This window comes from Eptatretus burgeri, chromosome 12 (genome assembly GCF_056783735.1).
Source record: "Eptatretus burgeri isolate ZD-2024b chromosome 12, Ebu_testis_v1, whole genome shotgun sequence".
Classification (NCBI taxonomy): Eukaryota; Metazoa; Chordata; class Myxini; order Myxiniformes; family Myxinidae; genus Eptatretus; species Eptatretus burgeri.
The window spans coordinates 16,502,930-16,516,883 of NC_140972.1; the positions used below are offsets into that span (position 1 = coordinate 16,502,930).

Consider the following 13,954-nt stretch of genomic DNA (forward strand, 5'->3'; position numbering starts at 1 on the left):
ACCCATCAATAAGTATTCAAGCCCCTGAGTCAATACTTTATCAAAGCACCGTTGGCAGCGAATACAGCTTCGAGTCTTCGTGGATATGTCTGTATCAGCTTTGCACATCTGGATTTGGGAATTTTCTCCCATTCTTCCTTACAAATTTGCTCAACCTATATCAAGTTGGATGGGAAGCTTTGGTAAACAGCAATCTTCAAGTATTTCCACAGATCCTCAATGGGATTCAAGTCTGGGATTTGGCTGGACCACTCTGGGACTTTCATGTTCTTTTTCTGAAGCAATTCCAGTGTTGCTTTGGCTGTATATTTTGGGTCATTGTCTTGTTGGAATGTAAATCTTCGCTGTGGTTGAATCTCAACCTTCTCTCAATGTAAATCTCAATCCTTGAGACATCTCAAGGATGATCAAAGGAATTTGGATGCACCTGAGCTCAATTTAAAGTGTCGTAGCAAAGGGGTTCAATACTTATTGATGCAATACATTTCAGCTTTTCATTTTTAATTAATTTGTAAAAAAAAACTTCTCAAAATATATTTCCAATTTGTCATTATGGGTTATTTTGTGAACATCGGTGGCAAAAAGTTTAAATTTAATCCATTTTAAATACAGGCTGGAACACAACAAAATGTGTTAAAATCGAGGGGTTTGAATACTTTCCCAAGGCACCGTAAATGGTTCAATGCATACATCAAGTTATCTGTCCTAATGGAGTTTTGGCCATCGAGCCATCGGAGTGCCTGCACCTCATCGACACCGTATTCCTTCACCGATGAATTTACTTTTGTCCGTCATATGAATTATATTTTTACCATCAACATTATGCAGCACTCAGAAAACTGAACTGATAGACAACAAATTAAATTTAAACAGTTACAATTTTGATTTCTTAAGATGCAAAACAGAACAACATGTTCACCGAGCGCGCACGGCAATACGTACACCTGGGCACATTTCCAGGATCGAGACTTCCCACGAGGTCACGTGCTGTGAGGCCATCTCCCTCAATGCGGCTCAGCCATTGACCACAAGGGAAGTAATACCGCAGATGTGGTCGGTTCACGTCAGTCACGGTCACCCGTTCCAGAAACCAACTTGCATTGGCTCCCGTGTTGTCATGCTCAATCCTATGACCCAGGGTGACATTCTCTGCAACCTCCAAGTCTTGTAATGAATGTGGTATTTCCTAGTGCAGATCACTCTTCTACTATAAAATACTTTATGTTGTCATGAAACAGGTGCATCCATCATCACATAAATTTAAAAAAGAACCTTAAGGACATATTCATTGTTATTATTTAGGGTATTTTACATGGTATGCACTTGTTACATACACCTGTAATTGTCCCACCGTATGTACACTGTTGCTTCTCTTCCTCCATGACGTTACCTTACTGCTGCTCTTCCACGAGGCAAGACTGTATACCAAAAATTAAATTCCAAAGAAAGCTTTCAAACAACAACAAAGATTCAAACAAATGAACTTCTCAAGAAAACCTTCAAAAAGACAACAACGATTCAAACTTGTTTTGCTCTCATAGCTCATGGTTAAGTGAAGGCCAAATCTGATGGACAGCCTCAAATCATTTTCATTCCACAGAACAGCAGTCGAAAGCACGCACGACTCACGTGCACACACTTTATACTTTGATTAAAATAACAATCCTGTTGAAGAAGTACAGTCACTCAAACTCCTGGGTCTCACCATCAGCCATGACCTTTCATTTTTAAGTTGGCCTCTAAAGCCAGCCGCCGAATGGGCATCGTCCATCGTATAAAGTTCTTCTTTGACACACCTAAACTCTTATCCATCGACGAGGCCTTCATCCGCAGCTCGATGGAGTACTGCTCCCCCCTCTGGGTTGACTCCCCAGCCTCACACCTTGCTCAGCTTGATGCTGTGCAAAACAAGGCCTTCAAGATCATTGGAACCTCCTGTGATTAAGCTGAGACTATGGGCCAAACATCTTCACATCGCAGACAGGTGCACGATCAACCCCATCCACCCATCCATTGGGACCATCCAAACTCTGCGGAGCGTCGGTGCTGCCGAAGCAGTCTCCTGGTCTGTTGGGCACAATCTTGGACGGGTCGCCACTCCAACACAGGACACTCGAATGGCTCAATCATCGCAGCAAGCTGGTACTCATTTTTCTGACTTCAGAAAGATGACAGGCTGAGTCAACCCCACCTGGCATTAATTCAACAAATGAGTGAGATTTTAATTCAGGACCCTAGGATACCATCAACCCCCTTCTGGAAAAACGCCTCAAATCCAGAATCAATGCTCATCTACACTCATCCATTCCTCTTTTTCCCACCTGTAGAACCAACTTCCACATTCTCTTCAATCTCATTCTTCCCTCCAGATCTGCAAGATAGCTATTCGCCAACATCACGGATAACCCCCCATCCAAAACCATGATATTTTCTACCCAAAAATGCACCTGTCCAAAAGCCCACCTGGTAAAATATTTCAATTTTTCCTTCCTTAGAGTTTGCATCCCGTCCACCCCATGCTTCCTCATCTACCCCTCATTCTTCTCCACTCCTTTGTCCAAATCTCCCTATATTTTTTTCTCTCAACCCTGCTGTTGGTGTGCTTCCCCCCTCTACTTCTACTGTTGTGTCCTGATCAAGCTGTTCCATGAGCTTCGACTTTGTATTAGAAAAAAAAATAGTGCAAGAAACAAAAAGTTGCACCTGTATTGGTTCTGTTTTTTTCTGAAGAGACAGGTATCAAGAGCAGATATAAACTGAAGCTAATTGAGGGGAGAAAGAATAATGAGTGGAGAAACTGAAACTGCTTGCTCTGTTGAGCAACAGCCATAGCAATAGTGGAAGAAGAGGGAAAAGAGGGAAAAGAGGGAAGCTTCTCTACAGTGGGTCAGGGGCTGAAGGTTGTCAGTAAGCAAGCTGTCATCCACAAATAAAATAGCCTTGGATTGCACTCACACAAGGACAATGAGCACATATGGAAGAGCATCATCTCCCCCCCCCCCTCTTTCTCTCCATCAGGACCATACTCTGTACAGATTATTATTGGTTCAGCCAAAGCAGACTCCCAGGCTATTGAGCACAATCCTGGACAGGTCATCACTCTGACACAGGACACTCGAATGACTCAATCATCCCAGCAAGCTTGTATTCATTTTACCAACCTAAGAAGGATGACAGGCAGAGTCAACCCCACCTGGTATTAATTCAACAGCCGAGTGGGATTTGAACTCAGGATCCTAGGATCCCAAGCCCACCACCCTAACTATTAAGCCAACACCAAGCAATATTCCATCATGGGGCAAACTTGGAGTTTTTAAAGAGTCCGACCATCCGAGTCTGGGAAAAGTGTGTGAAAGAAACTTCGTTGATCAGCAAATAAATCGCAACAACTGGTTGTAGCTATAATATGTACCTTGCACTTAATGCTACCATTTACCTGAAGCAAATCAACTGTGCTGAATTTGTCACGTGACAGCTTGGCAATTAACAGGGATCCTGTCTCCATCCGAGCCCACAAGAAGACAGGAACATTAAAAGTAGCATAAGGAATTAGCTGATGAAAGCAATAGCTTTTCCTGTTGATCAAGATAAATGCAGCAACGGTTGTTGTTATACTTTCTTCCTGGTACCCACTACACTGATGTGTTCTGATCTCGACAATTTATTGTAGGTTTGACCAATTCACACTTGGGAGGGCTTTCTGCTCCACATTGAAGAGGGTCAACAAGCCCAAAACAAGTGTCCATGGTATTGGCTGCAATACAATCCCACTGGGAAGTAGGGGGCTGTAGCTCTACTAAGCTCATGCCTAATAGGCCTATACAACTGTTTTGCATACGACAGACAAGGTAATGTGTGGCAGACATTTCCTGTTCATCAGGATGCATGCAGCAATATCTGGTGTGACACTTGGTTCCTTGTACCCACGACAGTGATGGGGTCTGATAAACATATGAATATACAGATTTGTTATATTTCTGTTTGAGAGGGGAGAGTTGAGGAGGCTAAATTGTTGTAATTGAAAATGTAATTAAGAAAGGGAGAAGAGGGAATGATAAGAGGGGAAAATTAGGGTATGGCAGTGGAAGAAGAGTAGGTACGTAATAGAAGAAAGGTTGGTAGGAGAATGAAAAGGAGATAGAGGATGTGTGCAAGGCATTTTTGTATGCAAAGTCGAGGCTCATGGAGGAGCGAGAACACAGAATGGACCAGAACATAACATAGCCAGTGATTTTCTATGATGGTGGAAAATGGACGGAATTCACGGAGTCTGTGACTTGAAATGGAAAAAAACGGAATGTAGTAATTTGAAGAAAAAAAAGACAAGATCGGCTGAAATACAAATCAAATGTTTACTAAACTGTCCGATTTTGTGCGCCCAATTGTCTTGAGGCTTAATCCCCACAGCGTGTTGATGAAAGTAGTAAAAACAAAACAAAACTAGAAAAAAACATCCGAAAAGGCAAAGACCGTTCACTCAATATTCGGACTTCTTCCGCATGCGAATTGGTACCTTTGACCTTTTGACCAAATTCTTAATTTCTTTTCTCCATATTCTCATTATTAAGCTTTGTTGGATATTTGAAAAAAAACAATAGCTCAAAGGATAATTAAAATTTCAGGTCAGTTGGATGAAAATTGATGATTTTATGTCACACTGATCTTTCACCTTTTGACCAAATTATTAATTTGTCTTCTCCATATTCCCATAATAAAGCTGTGTTGAAAATTTGATGACAAAGACTCCAATGGTAAAAAAAGAAGTTATGGCCTGGACAAACAAACAGACAGACAGACAGACACAAAGAAGTGATTGCAAACCCCCGTCTCACGCTGCTTGGGGGATGTGTTAACTCAAACGGCACTTGTAGAGCGCATAGTCTCACCTAACGCATTCATTTTGAACAACAATGCCATCGTTAACTGAACACGCTACTATTATGGCCCACTGCTGCTATGGCCCATATACCTGTATCATCCATGCACCCAATTATGTCACATGCATTGCCATTATCCATCGCTTTATTGATTATCAGGATATTTAACGACAACTTTTGTGCACATTAAGGCTAAATTGTGTCAATGAAGTTGAAGTTGAAGATGAAAAGCATTTCAAAATATATCACTCATGGCTCATCGATCAGATGCATAAAGTTTCACATCGATCTGTTAAGCGGTTCTGGTGAAGAAGATTTTTTTCTCCCATTTTTTTTTTCAAACCAATATGGCCGCTTTTTTATACGTGACGGATCCTCATCATCGATGTCTTACGGCCGCTTCCACGCTATAATACCTATAATCGTTTTAAATACCGATGACGTCATAAATTTAATTCTTCACTCACGTCGAGTCGTAAATTAGATATGTCAAGTTTCAGATTTTTTAAATAAGGATTTCGATTCAACCAATTATGGCTGAAATACCACTTCATCAATGACGTCATAGTTATCACCCCACGGGGATTTGATGACTTATGCCAAGTTTCAAATTTTTTTTTTTCCGTTGAGCAGTTTTAGGGAAAAGATGTTCAGTTTTTTTCGCCCATTAATTCAATATGGCTGCCATACGATGTGACTTATATGACTAAACAAAAAAATAACTTTACAACTATCAGGAACAGTGTAGAGAAAAACATTTTTAAAGCACATTTCAAATATATGTTCCCTGAAAATATGATCGTTGGCAAAAGCAAAACGTGAGACATCACATGTGCATGTGTGCAACTTTGGAGAAACTACTTTAAGGCCCGGTCACACCTTGACGTTTTAGCCAGCGATGGCAACGTATTAAAATGTACCTAAAACGCTGGCTTACGTTGAACTTTTGATGTTTTTTTTTTAAAGATTCGGACGTATTCATAGCGACTTGGTCTTATGTATAACGCATTGGTAACGGACACAGAACGTTTCGTTGTGTTATAGATAACTTATACCAACGAATGCTGAACCTGTTGTCGGCCTACACAACCGATGGCCAACAATAGTCTAACTTAGGCATAGCGCGTTGCACGCATTGCCGACGATGTTGTGACGTAGCCTATTAAAAGGCTGATGCACAACGATTCGAATCATAACTGCCGTAGAAATGGAAGTGTCAACATCGCGGTCACACCTTGGCGATCTTGCCAGCGTATGCCGACCTAAGAAAAATGTGTCTAAAACGTTGGGGCACGTCAAATACGGTACGAGTAAGTTTGGTATACGTGAGTACAACGCTAAAGTACGCTATCATACGTCGTAGTAAGTAGAGTACGTCAAGAAATTTTAAACATGTTCAAAATTTTACAACGTACTCGGCGTATGACACACGTTCTGCATGCGATGGGGATAAGTTTTACACACGATATGTGGACGCTTACACACGTCCACAAAGGCTACTTATAAGCTACTCATAAGTCGAAACACGTCGCGGTAATGTCTTTTTTACGCGAAACTTATTTCTAACTTATGTTTGACGTGCTTTGAACCAATTCTTTACGTAGTCCCAACACACATCGACGTATGTAGACGGATTCCAATGACGTCTTCCAGTCGACAAAAAAATAAATGAACGTGTTTCTAGCTTACAACTGCCATATAAAGACGTGTTCCCAGCGGTTTTGGGAATTGGGATATAAAAATGGTGTTCATAAAAGGGGAACCCAACAGTGTTTTCGAGTCCTTTTTGAGTCGATGTCCATGTCAGCAGTAACAGTATCAGTATTAGTATTAGTATCAGTATTAGTAGTAGTTTGTTCATGTTGGCAGTAGTAGGTGAGTGTGAGGGGGAGGGTGTGGGTTATGATGGATCGTCCTTGCTTTTAACGATTTAACGATTTAAATGATAAACTCAACGATTTAAATGGCTGCATCTCCACTATTGAAAGTAGACGCTTGCGCTCAACAATTGGATTTTTTTTACACTCAACGACTTTTACACGGTACCGCTCAGCCATTTTCATTGTTTACAATGAACGATTTAAATTGCTGTCACTCGCCTTTGTTTTTTGATGCTGGGGTTTGGAAATTTGAAGCGTTTCTTCTGAACGTGTTAAAACGCTCAAACTCGACTATTTTAAATAGACGCTGCCGATGGACAATTGGAATCATAGCCAAGCTAGACATCGAAGTGTGAACATCCTCGTCATGCCGAAGAAAAGTTTGAAGAATGCTGCAAATAAGTGTCCTGGCCGTGGCCGTGGACGCTGACGCAAGGACGATCCATTATACCGACGTCTTTCAGCCTATGAGTAACTTAAAAGTAACGTCTGTCGATGTGTGGCAACGATCGCATAACGTGCCAACAACACGTTAATCAAAGGTTAGAAATAAGTTTCGGGTACGCTAAACATTACCTCGGCGTGTCTCAACTTATGATTAACTTACAAGTAGCATGTGTTGACGTCTGTCAACGATCGCAGACCGTGCATACAACTTGTGGCCAGCGTAGCGGAACGTGTGAGTCATACGCCGGCATACGTCGTGAAATTTCAAGCATGAAAAAATTTGAGGACAACCGAAAAGTACAACGTTTAAAGCCAACGTACAACGACGTATGGCAGTGTTTTTCAGCGTGCTCTCAATGTTATCAAAACTTACCCATAACGTATTCAACGTGTGCCAGCGTTTTAGAAAAAAAAATTCAAAAATCGGCATACGTTGGCTAAAACGTCAAGGTGTGACCGGGCCTTTAGTATTCAGGGTCGAGGCTCATGGAGTAATCACAACACAGAATGTATCAGGATCTAAAATAACAAAGAAAACAGCAGAAAAAGAGGAGTGGGGGGGGGCACACCCACAGCAGAGTTGAAGGACAAAATAGAGGGAGACTTGGAGAAATAAGGGATGTGGGGAAGAATGTGGGCAAGGGGAAGAGATGGGGGTTGAACAATATGGACACAGCTGCAAACATTCAATCACAGAAGTGGAAGAAAAAAACTGCAAGTGCAAAAGAAGTCGTCATTGGGAAGGTTAATGAGGGTAGAAATTATCATGGATGTGGATACTGGATGAATTGATAATGCATGGCAGACATGTGCACCTCAACACAGAGTTCGTCCAAGGAGGAAAACTCCCTTGGGGAGGGGAGGAAGTGAAGCCACTACAACCTCCATCGTGTGACCCTTAGTCCTCCTGCCAAGTTTGGTTGAGATTGGATAAGTAATGACTGAATGTATCGCAGTCAGACAGACAGACACAAAATTGTATATTTTAGTACAATTGTACAACTCATGCTTAAGACATTTACCTGGCCTTCTTTAGCACTCCGACATTGTAGGTTTTAAGTCTGAACACATCGGTCTTACACCTCTCGAAGCACTCTTTGGACCTGCAAATGAAAGCATGAGTTGGCAATAGCCAGAGCAAACCACAGCTGATGCAACATTGACAGATAGCAAATCGGAGTGCTTGAAATTAACATTATTTCGATGCCAACATTCCAAGCATCCAAATAATGATTTTTTTTTTCATTGCACGCTAACCCCTTTGAGCTCGTGTGGATCTCCCACTTTAGCAAGCACAAGCAATATGCATCTAATAGAGCAGCGAGCTGTCTTCAGTACATATATCACAAGACAATATCATTTATTTGCCTGCTGTAGCAAAGCACACAGACATAGTAAAATAAGCAAACCATGTCTTACAGATATTTGGGGAAAGTATATATTTGAAGACATGGCATGTTATTTTACTGTGAAAACACCTTTGGTGACTTCAACTGTTCTAGAAACAGCGCCGACAACTAGTCAGTTCTTCATGGAGGCAACATACACCTGTTTGCGTTGCGTTTCTGCAATGGGCTGGAAGGAAAAAGGCAAGAATGTTATGACTTGAGCTTCATTTCCATTATGGATGTTTGACAAGTCAATGGACTGAAAATTTAATTTTCCAGAACATTCTCAGCACAGAATTGTGGATTCAAAGAAGATTTATATGAAATGGTTACAACTTGATAGCATTGAAGACAGGACGTACTTGCTGATGAGATGGAGTTTGGGGCTGATTCCAGATTCGCCATATAAAGTGATGAACACATTTGCATCTGTTCCGGCTCCTCGGACATCACCCGTCGCAATCACCACCTCGTAGACTGCAAGTCGCCATGCGTCGCAGCACCAGAACTTGCATTAAATGCATTTCAATTTTTAAGGATAGTGGATACAAAGTACAACACCAACATTTGCCTAAACTCTACCGAAGCAAGGATGTTACGGTATAAAATATATTACAGTAAAAATGATCAAATGTTTATATTTCATCTCTGCCAATGGTAAAAAACATCCTGTGCCAATACCATTGTTCAATGCAACTGCAACCAATCAGTTCTTCAAACAACTCTGCATTTTTACAAAAACAAAAGTTTGGGTTTTTCCATCTGGACTCAAGTTATGTGCACAAAAATAAGCTTCTTGATTCTTCTAGAGATTGGGAGAAAGTTATAGCCTGTTACTTAATAATAACAATCAAAATAAGACCGCAAGTCCTGAAGCTCACCTGGATCAGGAGAAAGTCACTCAAAACCCCCTGCAGACCCCCCAGACCCTGATTTTTTTCTTCTTTTATTTTTAATGCCTTGAACAAACTGATGTGATGAACGTTGTGGTCAAGTTTCATCGAAATTGTGTGTCGTTTTGGAGAAAAGACATATTTTGGGGGATCAACACCCCCACCCCACCATCGACCCCCTTAATGAGTGCAGATTTTGATGCGGTCAATACACTTTGGTGCATCATGGGTGATGAAGGTTGTGGTCAAGTTTCATTGAAATTATGTGTGTAGTTGCGGAGAAGAGAGCAAATACCTATTTTACGGGGTAACCCCCATCCTCCCCTCGTAGATTCCCTTAATGAGCACAGATTTTTAATGCAGTCAATACACCTTCGTTATAGGCATCAGATATTAAGCTTGTGGCCAAGTTTCATTAAGATCGTGTGTTTGGTTCAAGCGATAATGACTGAAGTGTTTACGGACTCACTGACTGACTCACTCATCTATAGACACTACTCAATCCCATAAACTCACCTGAACTAACACTATTAATGACTCAAACTTCCACTATATAACTGCAGGCAGTGATGACGAGGTACCAAGGCATCTCGTTTTGATACAAACCCCGCTTTGAAACAATGCAGGATTGATGAGTTATGGACCTGGTAACATGCCGCGTTCAATTCATTTATTATGTATGCAATTAGCCATTTTTCGTTGGGTCATCGTGGGTATCAATTGAATTGCAAATCCTCGACCCTCAAACCTATCCAAGCACAGCCAAGTGATTCATATTTAAAATTTTATAAAACGTACTCGGATTCAAAGAATTAAATAATTCTGACTGCCAAACTATGTGTCCGATCAGGTTGAAATTTAAAACATACATTCCCCACGTCTACTGGATCGTAATGGTGATGTTTCACGTCGATTGATTAAGCGGTTCAGGAAAATGAATTTTTAAAAGATTTTTATTCAATCCAATATGGCTGCCAGACCACGTGACATATCTATTATTCATGAACACCCAGATATTCTCAAGGCTGAATGAACATGTGTGTAAAGTTGCCTCGATCTGTTCATCTGTTTTGGAGATTTTTTTAGTTAAAAAAAAAAAAAAATCTATATACGGCTGCCGAACCACATGACCTATGACGTCATCAATCGTTTACTCTTGACCAATTAATCCCAAGATGACTCAACATTTTTCATTCTGAATGGATGCAGCGTCCTAAGTGTTGCATTTTGACTGGGATACCACTTCACCGATGATCTTCTTCTTCTTTCGGCTGCTCCTGATACGGGTCGCCACAGCGGATCATCCGTATGATCCGCATAGTGATTTGGCACATGTTTTACGCCGGATGCCCTTCCTGACACAACCCTGGTCGCTTCTTACGACACAGGGATATGGTACACCTATTTTAACCGGGGTATACACCGGCCCAGTATACTGGTACTCATTTCGCCGACCTCGGAAGGATGACAGGCTGAGTCAACCCCCTGGTGTATTAATTCAGAGGCCCAACGGGGCTTGAACTCAGGACCTTTTGGATCCCAAGCCGCTGCCCTAACCACTGCGCCAACACACCAGGCTTCCACTTCACCGATGATGTCATTAAAAAATGTATCACACATTCCACATGGTGAGTACTTGTGGGGAGTACTTGCCACATGCCAAGTTTAAATTTTTGCTACGGTTCGGTTTGAGATACAAAGGTCCAAAGATTTTCATTTTTTCCAACATGGCTGCCACAACACGTGACCTATGAAAAGCGTTAAAATATTATTCGTAAAATATTATATATATGTCGCTTGTCACGTGAGCACATTGTCTCTGGCTTGCTGATTACCAGTCAAGAGGTTTGCAGGCAGGAACATTCTTTCATTCAATATCTATATATTGTTACGAATCTGGAAACCATGCACACGCAACATTCAGGTCCCAAAGTTAGTTCTGCCGGTAATACGTGTGAATCAGGACCCCGTCCTTTTGTTTAGCGGGAGGATTAAATGTGTGCGTTGTGACATCTTTAGTGAGGTTTTACATCCAACGAACCCTCAAACAAGCCATCTAACAACCAACAACCATCCCATCTGCATGACCCAACCTGCCCATCACGCGCCATCACCACCCGTTGGCTGCTCGTACCTTGACTTGCCGAGAGGGGGCCTCGCGGTTCCAGTCCTCCGCTCGTAGTTCTTGTATGGCTTTTTCAGCATTGACTCTGTTACTCTTCGGGAGCGAAGCCACGTGGAGGAATAACTGGGGTCTCTGAACAGGGGCCATGGCTCCGCCCTGGTAGGGTGCGGCCGTAGGCCAATGAGGGACAGACAGCGAGATGATTCTCGCCAAGGCCCCTCCCCCTGTGGGAGGAGATATATATCCCCGAGCAGACTCGGTTGTGGTTGCCGTTGGCGTTGGCGCTGGGAGATCTGGAGTACTTGAGTGGTGACAAGTTGGTTGACGGTGGTTGGGCTGGAGAGTGAGTGAACCAGCCTGTTTGTGAAGCCTTGGTGGGTCCCCTCCATGACCCTGATCTCCGCCCCGGAGCTCTGATTGCTCCACGCGGCTGCCGCCACGAGCCACAAGTCCCACACGTGCGGCTGGGACCTTCGACGACCCACAGGCGCCCATCCGGACTCTGACCCCCAGCTCGTCTCTCTTTCATCGGCTGGAGGGTCCAATAAAAACTCCGGGGTTTCTTTTCGTTTTGTGTGTGTGACTGCGTGTGGGCCCGTCGATAAGTAGAATTGAGTTAGTGCTTTGAATCATTGTAAATTCCTGCTCTGCATATTTGCTTCAAGTCTTGCCTCCTTGTCTTTTATTCTAAATAAATTATTAGAAATGTTCCCAGCTCGTTTCCGTCTTTTGTTTATTTAGTCCAGCATGGTCCGGGTCCGAGTTCAGACAGGGTTTCATCCCTGATAATCCGTTAATCCTATCCAGCACGGCTTTCACAGTTTCCGCTCGGCTGCAACCGAACCGGAGTTGTAGAGTGACCCGGTTTGAGAAAGACGTGCCGAGGGAGTGAATGTAGCCAAAGACTGCATGGTTATTTAGGTATATTGGGATCTAGACAATTAACCTGACGCCACGCGGTCGAGATATTGGCGTTTCACGGTCGATTAATCGACCCGCCAGCTTCGGAGTTATCCGGAGCGACAGCCAACAATTCCGGGGAGACTGGTGGGAGACGGCGTAAACTTCCCCACCTAGCGGTCGTTCTCACCACCGACCCCCGGCCCACAACAATATATCTCCAAACTCAGGGTACAAATTCAGCTGTGTGTGTGTGCGTGTGTGTGTGTATGTGTGTGTGGAGGGGGGGGGGGTGGTATCATCGGCTGTGTGGCCGCGGTCTCACGCAAAGGTGTGGCGGGCAGGGTAGGGGGCGTGAATTTTCTATATAAATGTGTACCGTGTAGTGCCACCTGGTGGTGCTGGCAGAGGGTATGGCAACTTCCAAATTAATTTTGGCTACAACGTCACTTATTCACATTTCTCTTCCCGCACAATTACAAATAAACATCGATGGTTTCAAATTTTGAAGGAAAAACGAAAAATATGCTCAATCCGTCCATGAAGCCATGTGACTACATGTCTCGTAATTACGTACTGTTTGAACGACAATTGCTCCTTGACTTTACACACATGTGTCTATTAATTACGTACTATTGGAATGTACTTTTCGACACTTTAGACTCTAGAGACCCCTTTGACCATTGAATTCCCTTTAAAACCCCCAAGACCTTTAAGACCCTGAGGACACAAAAGAACCAGAGGACCCGAAAGACACAAAAGACCGAGATGAGCCCAAAGTTCCCAAGAACCCAAAAGACCCACAAGCCCCAAAAGTTCTCGAGGACCCAAAGCACCACAAAGACCCAGATGACCTAATGGACCCCGATTACCCAAAATACCCAGAGGACCCTGAAGACCCAACAGTCCCAAGGACCCAAAAGACCTCGAAGACTCAAAAGTCCCCAGAAGACCCAACATACTACAAAGACCTACAAGATCCAAAGAAGATCCCTTCTGGTTCCAGGTTTGGAGTGTCGACAGGTCTCGTTCGAGGCTCTCTGCCAAGTTTTCGGTCTCAAAGTTAAGTTTTCGGTCGTTATCTGTCCCGTTTTAACGATTTATTCTCTCACTTACATGTTACTGTGTGTTCCGAGTTCGGTTTTGTTTCAAAAATCGTGCTATTTTGTGAGATTTTGTCGACTTTGTCTTACCGGATGCTTGAGGCCTACCCTTGAGGCTTGAGGCCTACCGGTTCACCTCGGTGTACAATTGTGTTATGTTTTTTCCTCCCCATTACCTTCAATTTATATCCTCCCAACAAATCACTCTATTTCTTATCTTATATGAAAAAAAAAAAAAAAATAAAAAAACAAAACAAAAAAACGCAACCTTTCTCCTTCCTCACTCACGACTCTCGATTCTTCTTCTTCTTCTGCTGCTTCTTCTTCTTCTTCTTCATCTC

At 42.7% G+C, this 13,954-nt stretch overlaps 1 protein-coding gene across 1 annotated transcript in view; it reads right to left on the reverse strand.

Moving 5' to 3' along the window:
* LOXHD1 (lipoxygenase homology PLAT domains 1) overlaps positions 1–10,139 on the reverse strand; it is a 197,872-nt gene extending 187,733 nt beyond the window's left edge. Inside the window, exons 1-4 of the mRNA XM_085849094.1 lie at positions 10,130–10,139; positions 8,955–9,069; positions 8,227–8,307; positions 943–1,127 (exon numbers count right to left, since the gene is read on the reverse strand). Coding sequence (XP_085705220.1) covers positions 943–1,127; positions 8,227–8,307; positions 8,955–9,069; positions 10,130–10,139 — 391 coding nt within the window. The remainder of the gene's footprint in view (positions 1–942; positions 1,128–8,226; positions 8,308–8,954; positions 9,070–10,129) is intronic.
* Between the last annotated feature and the right edge of the window lie 3,815 nt (positions 10,140–13,954).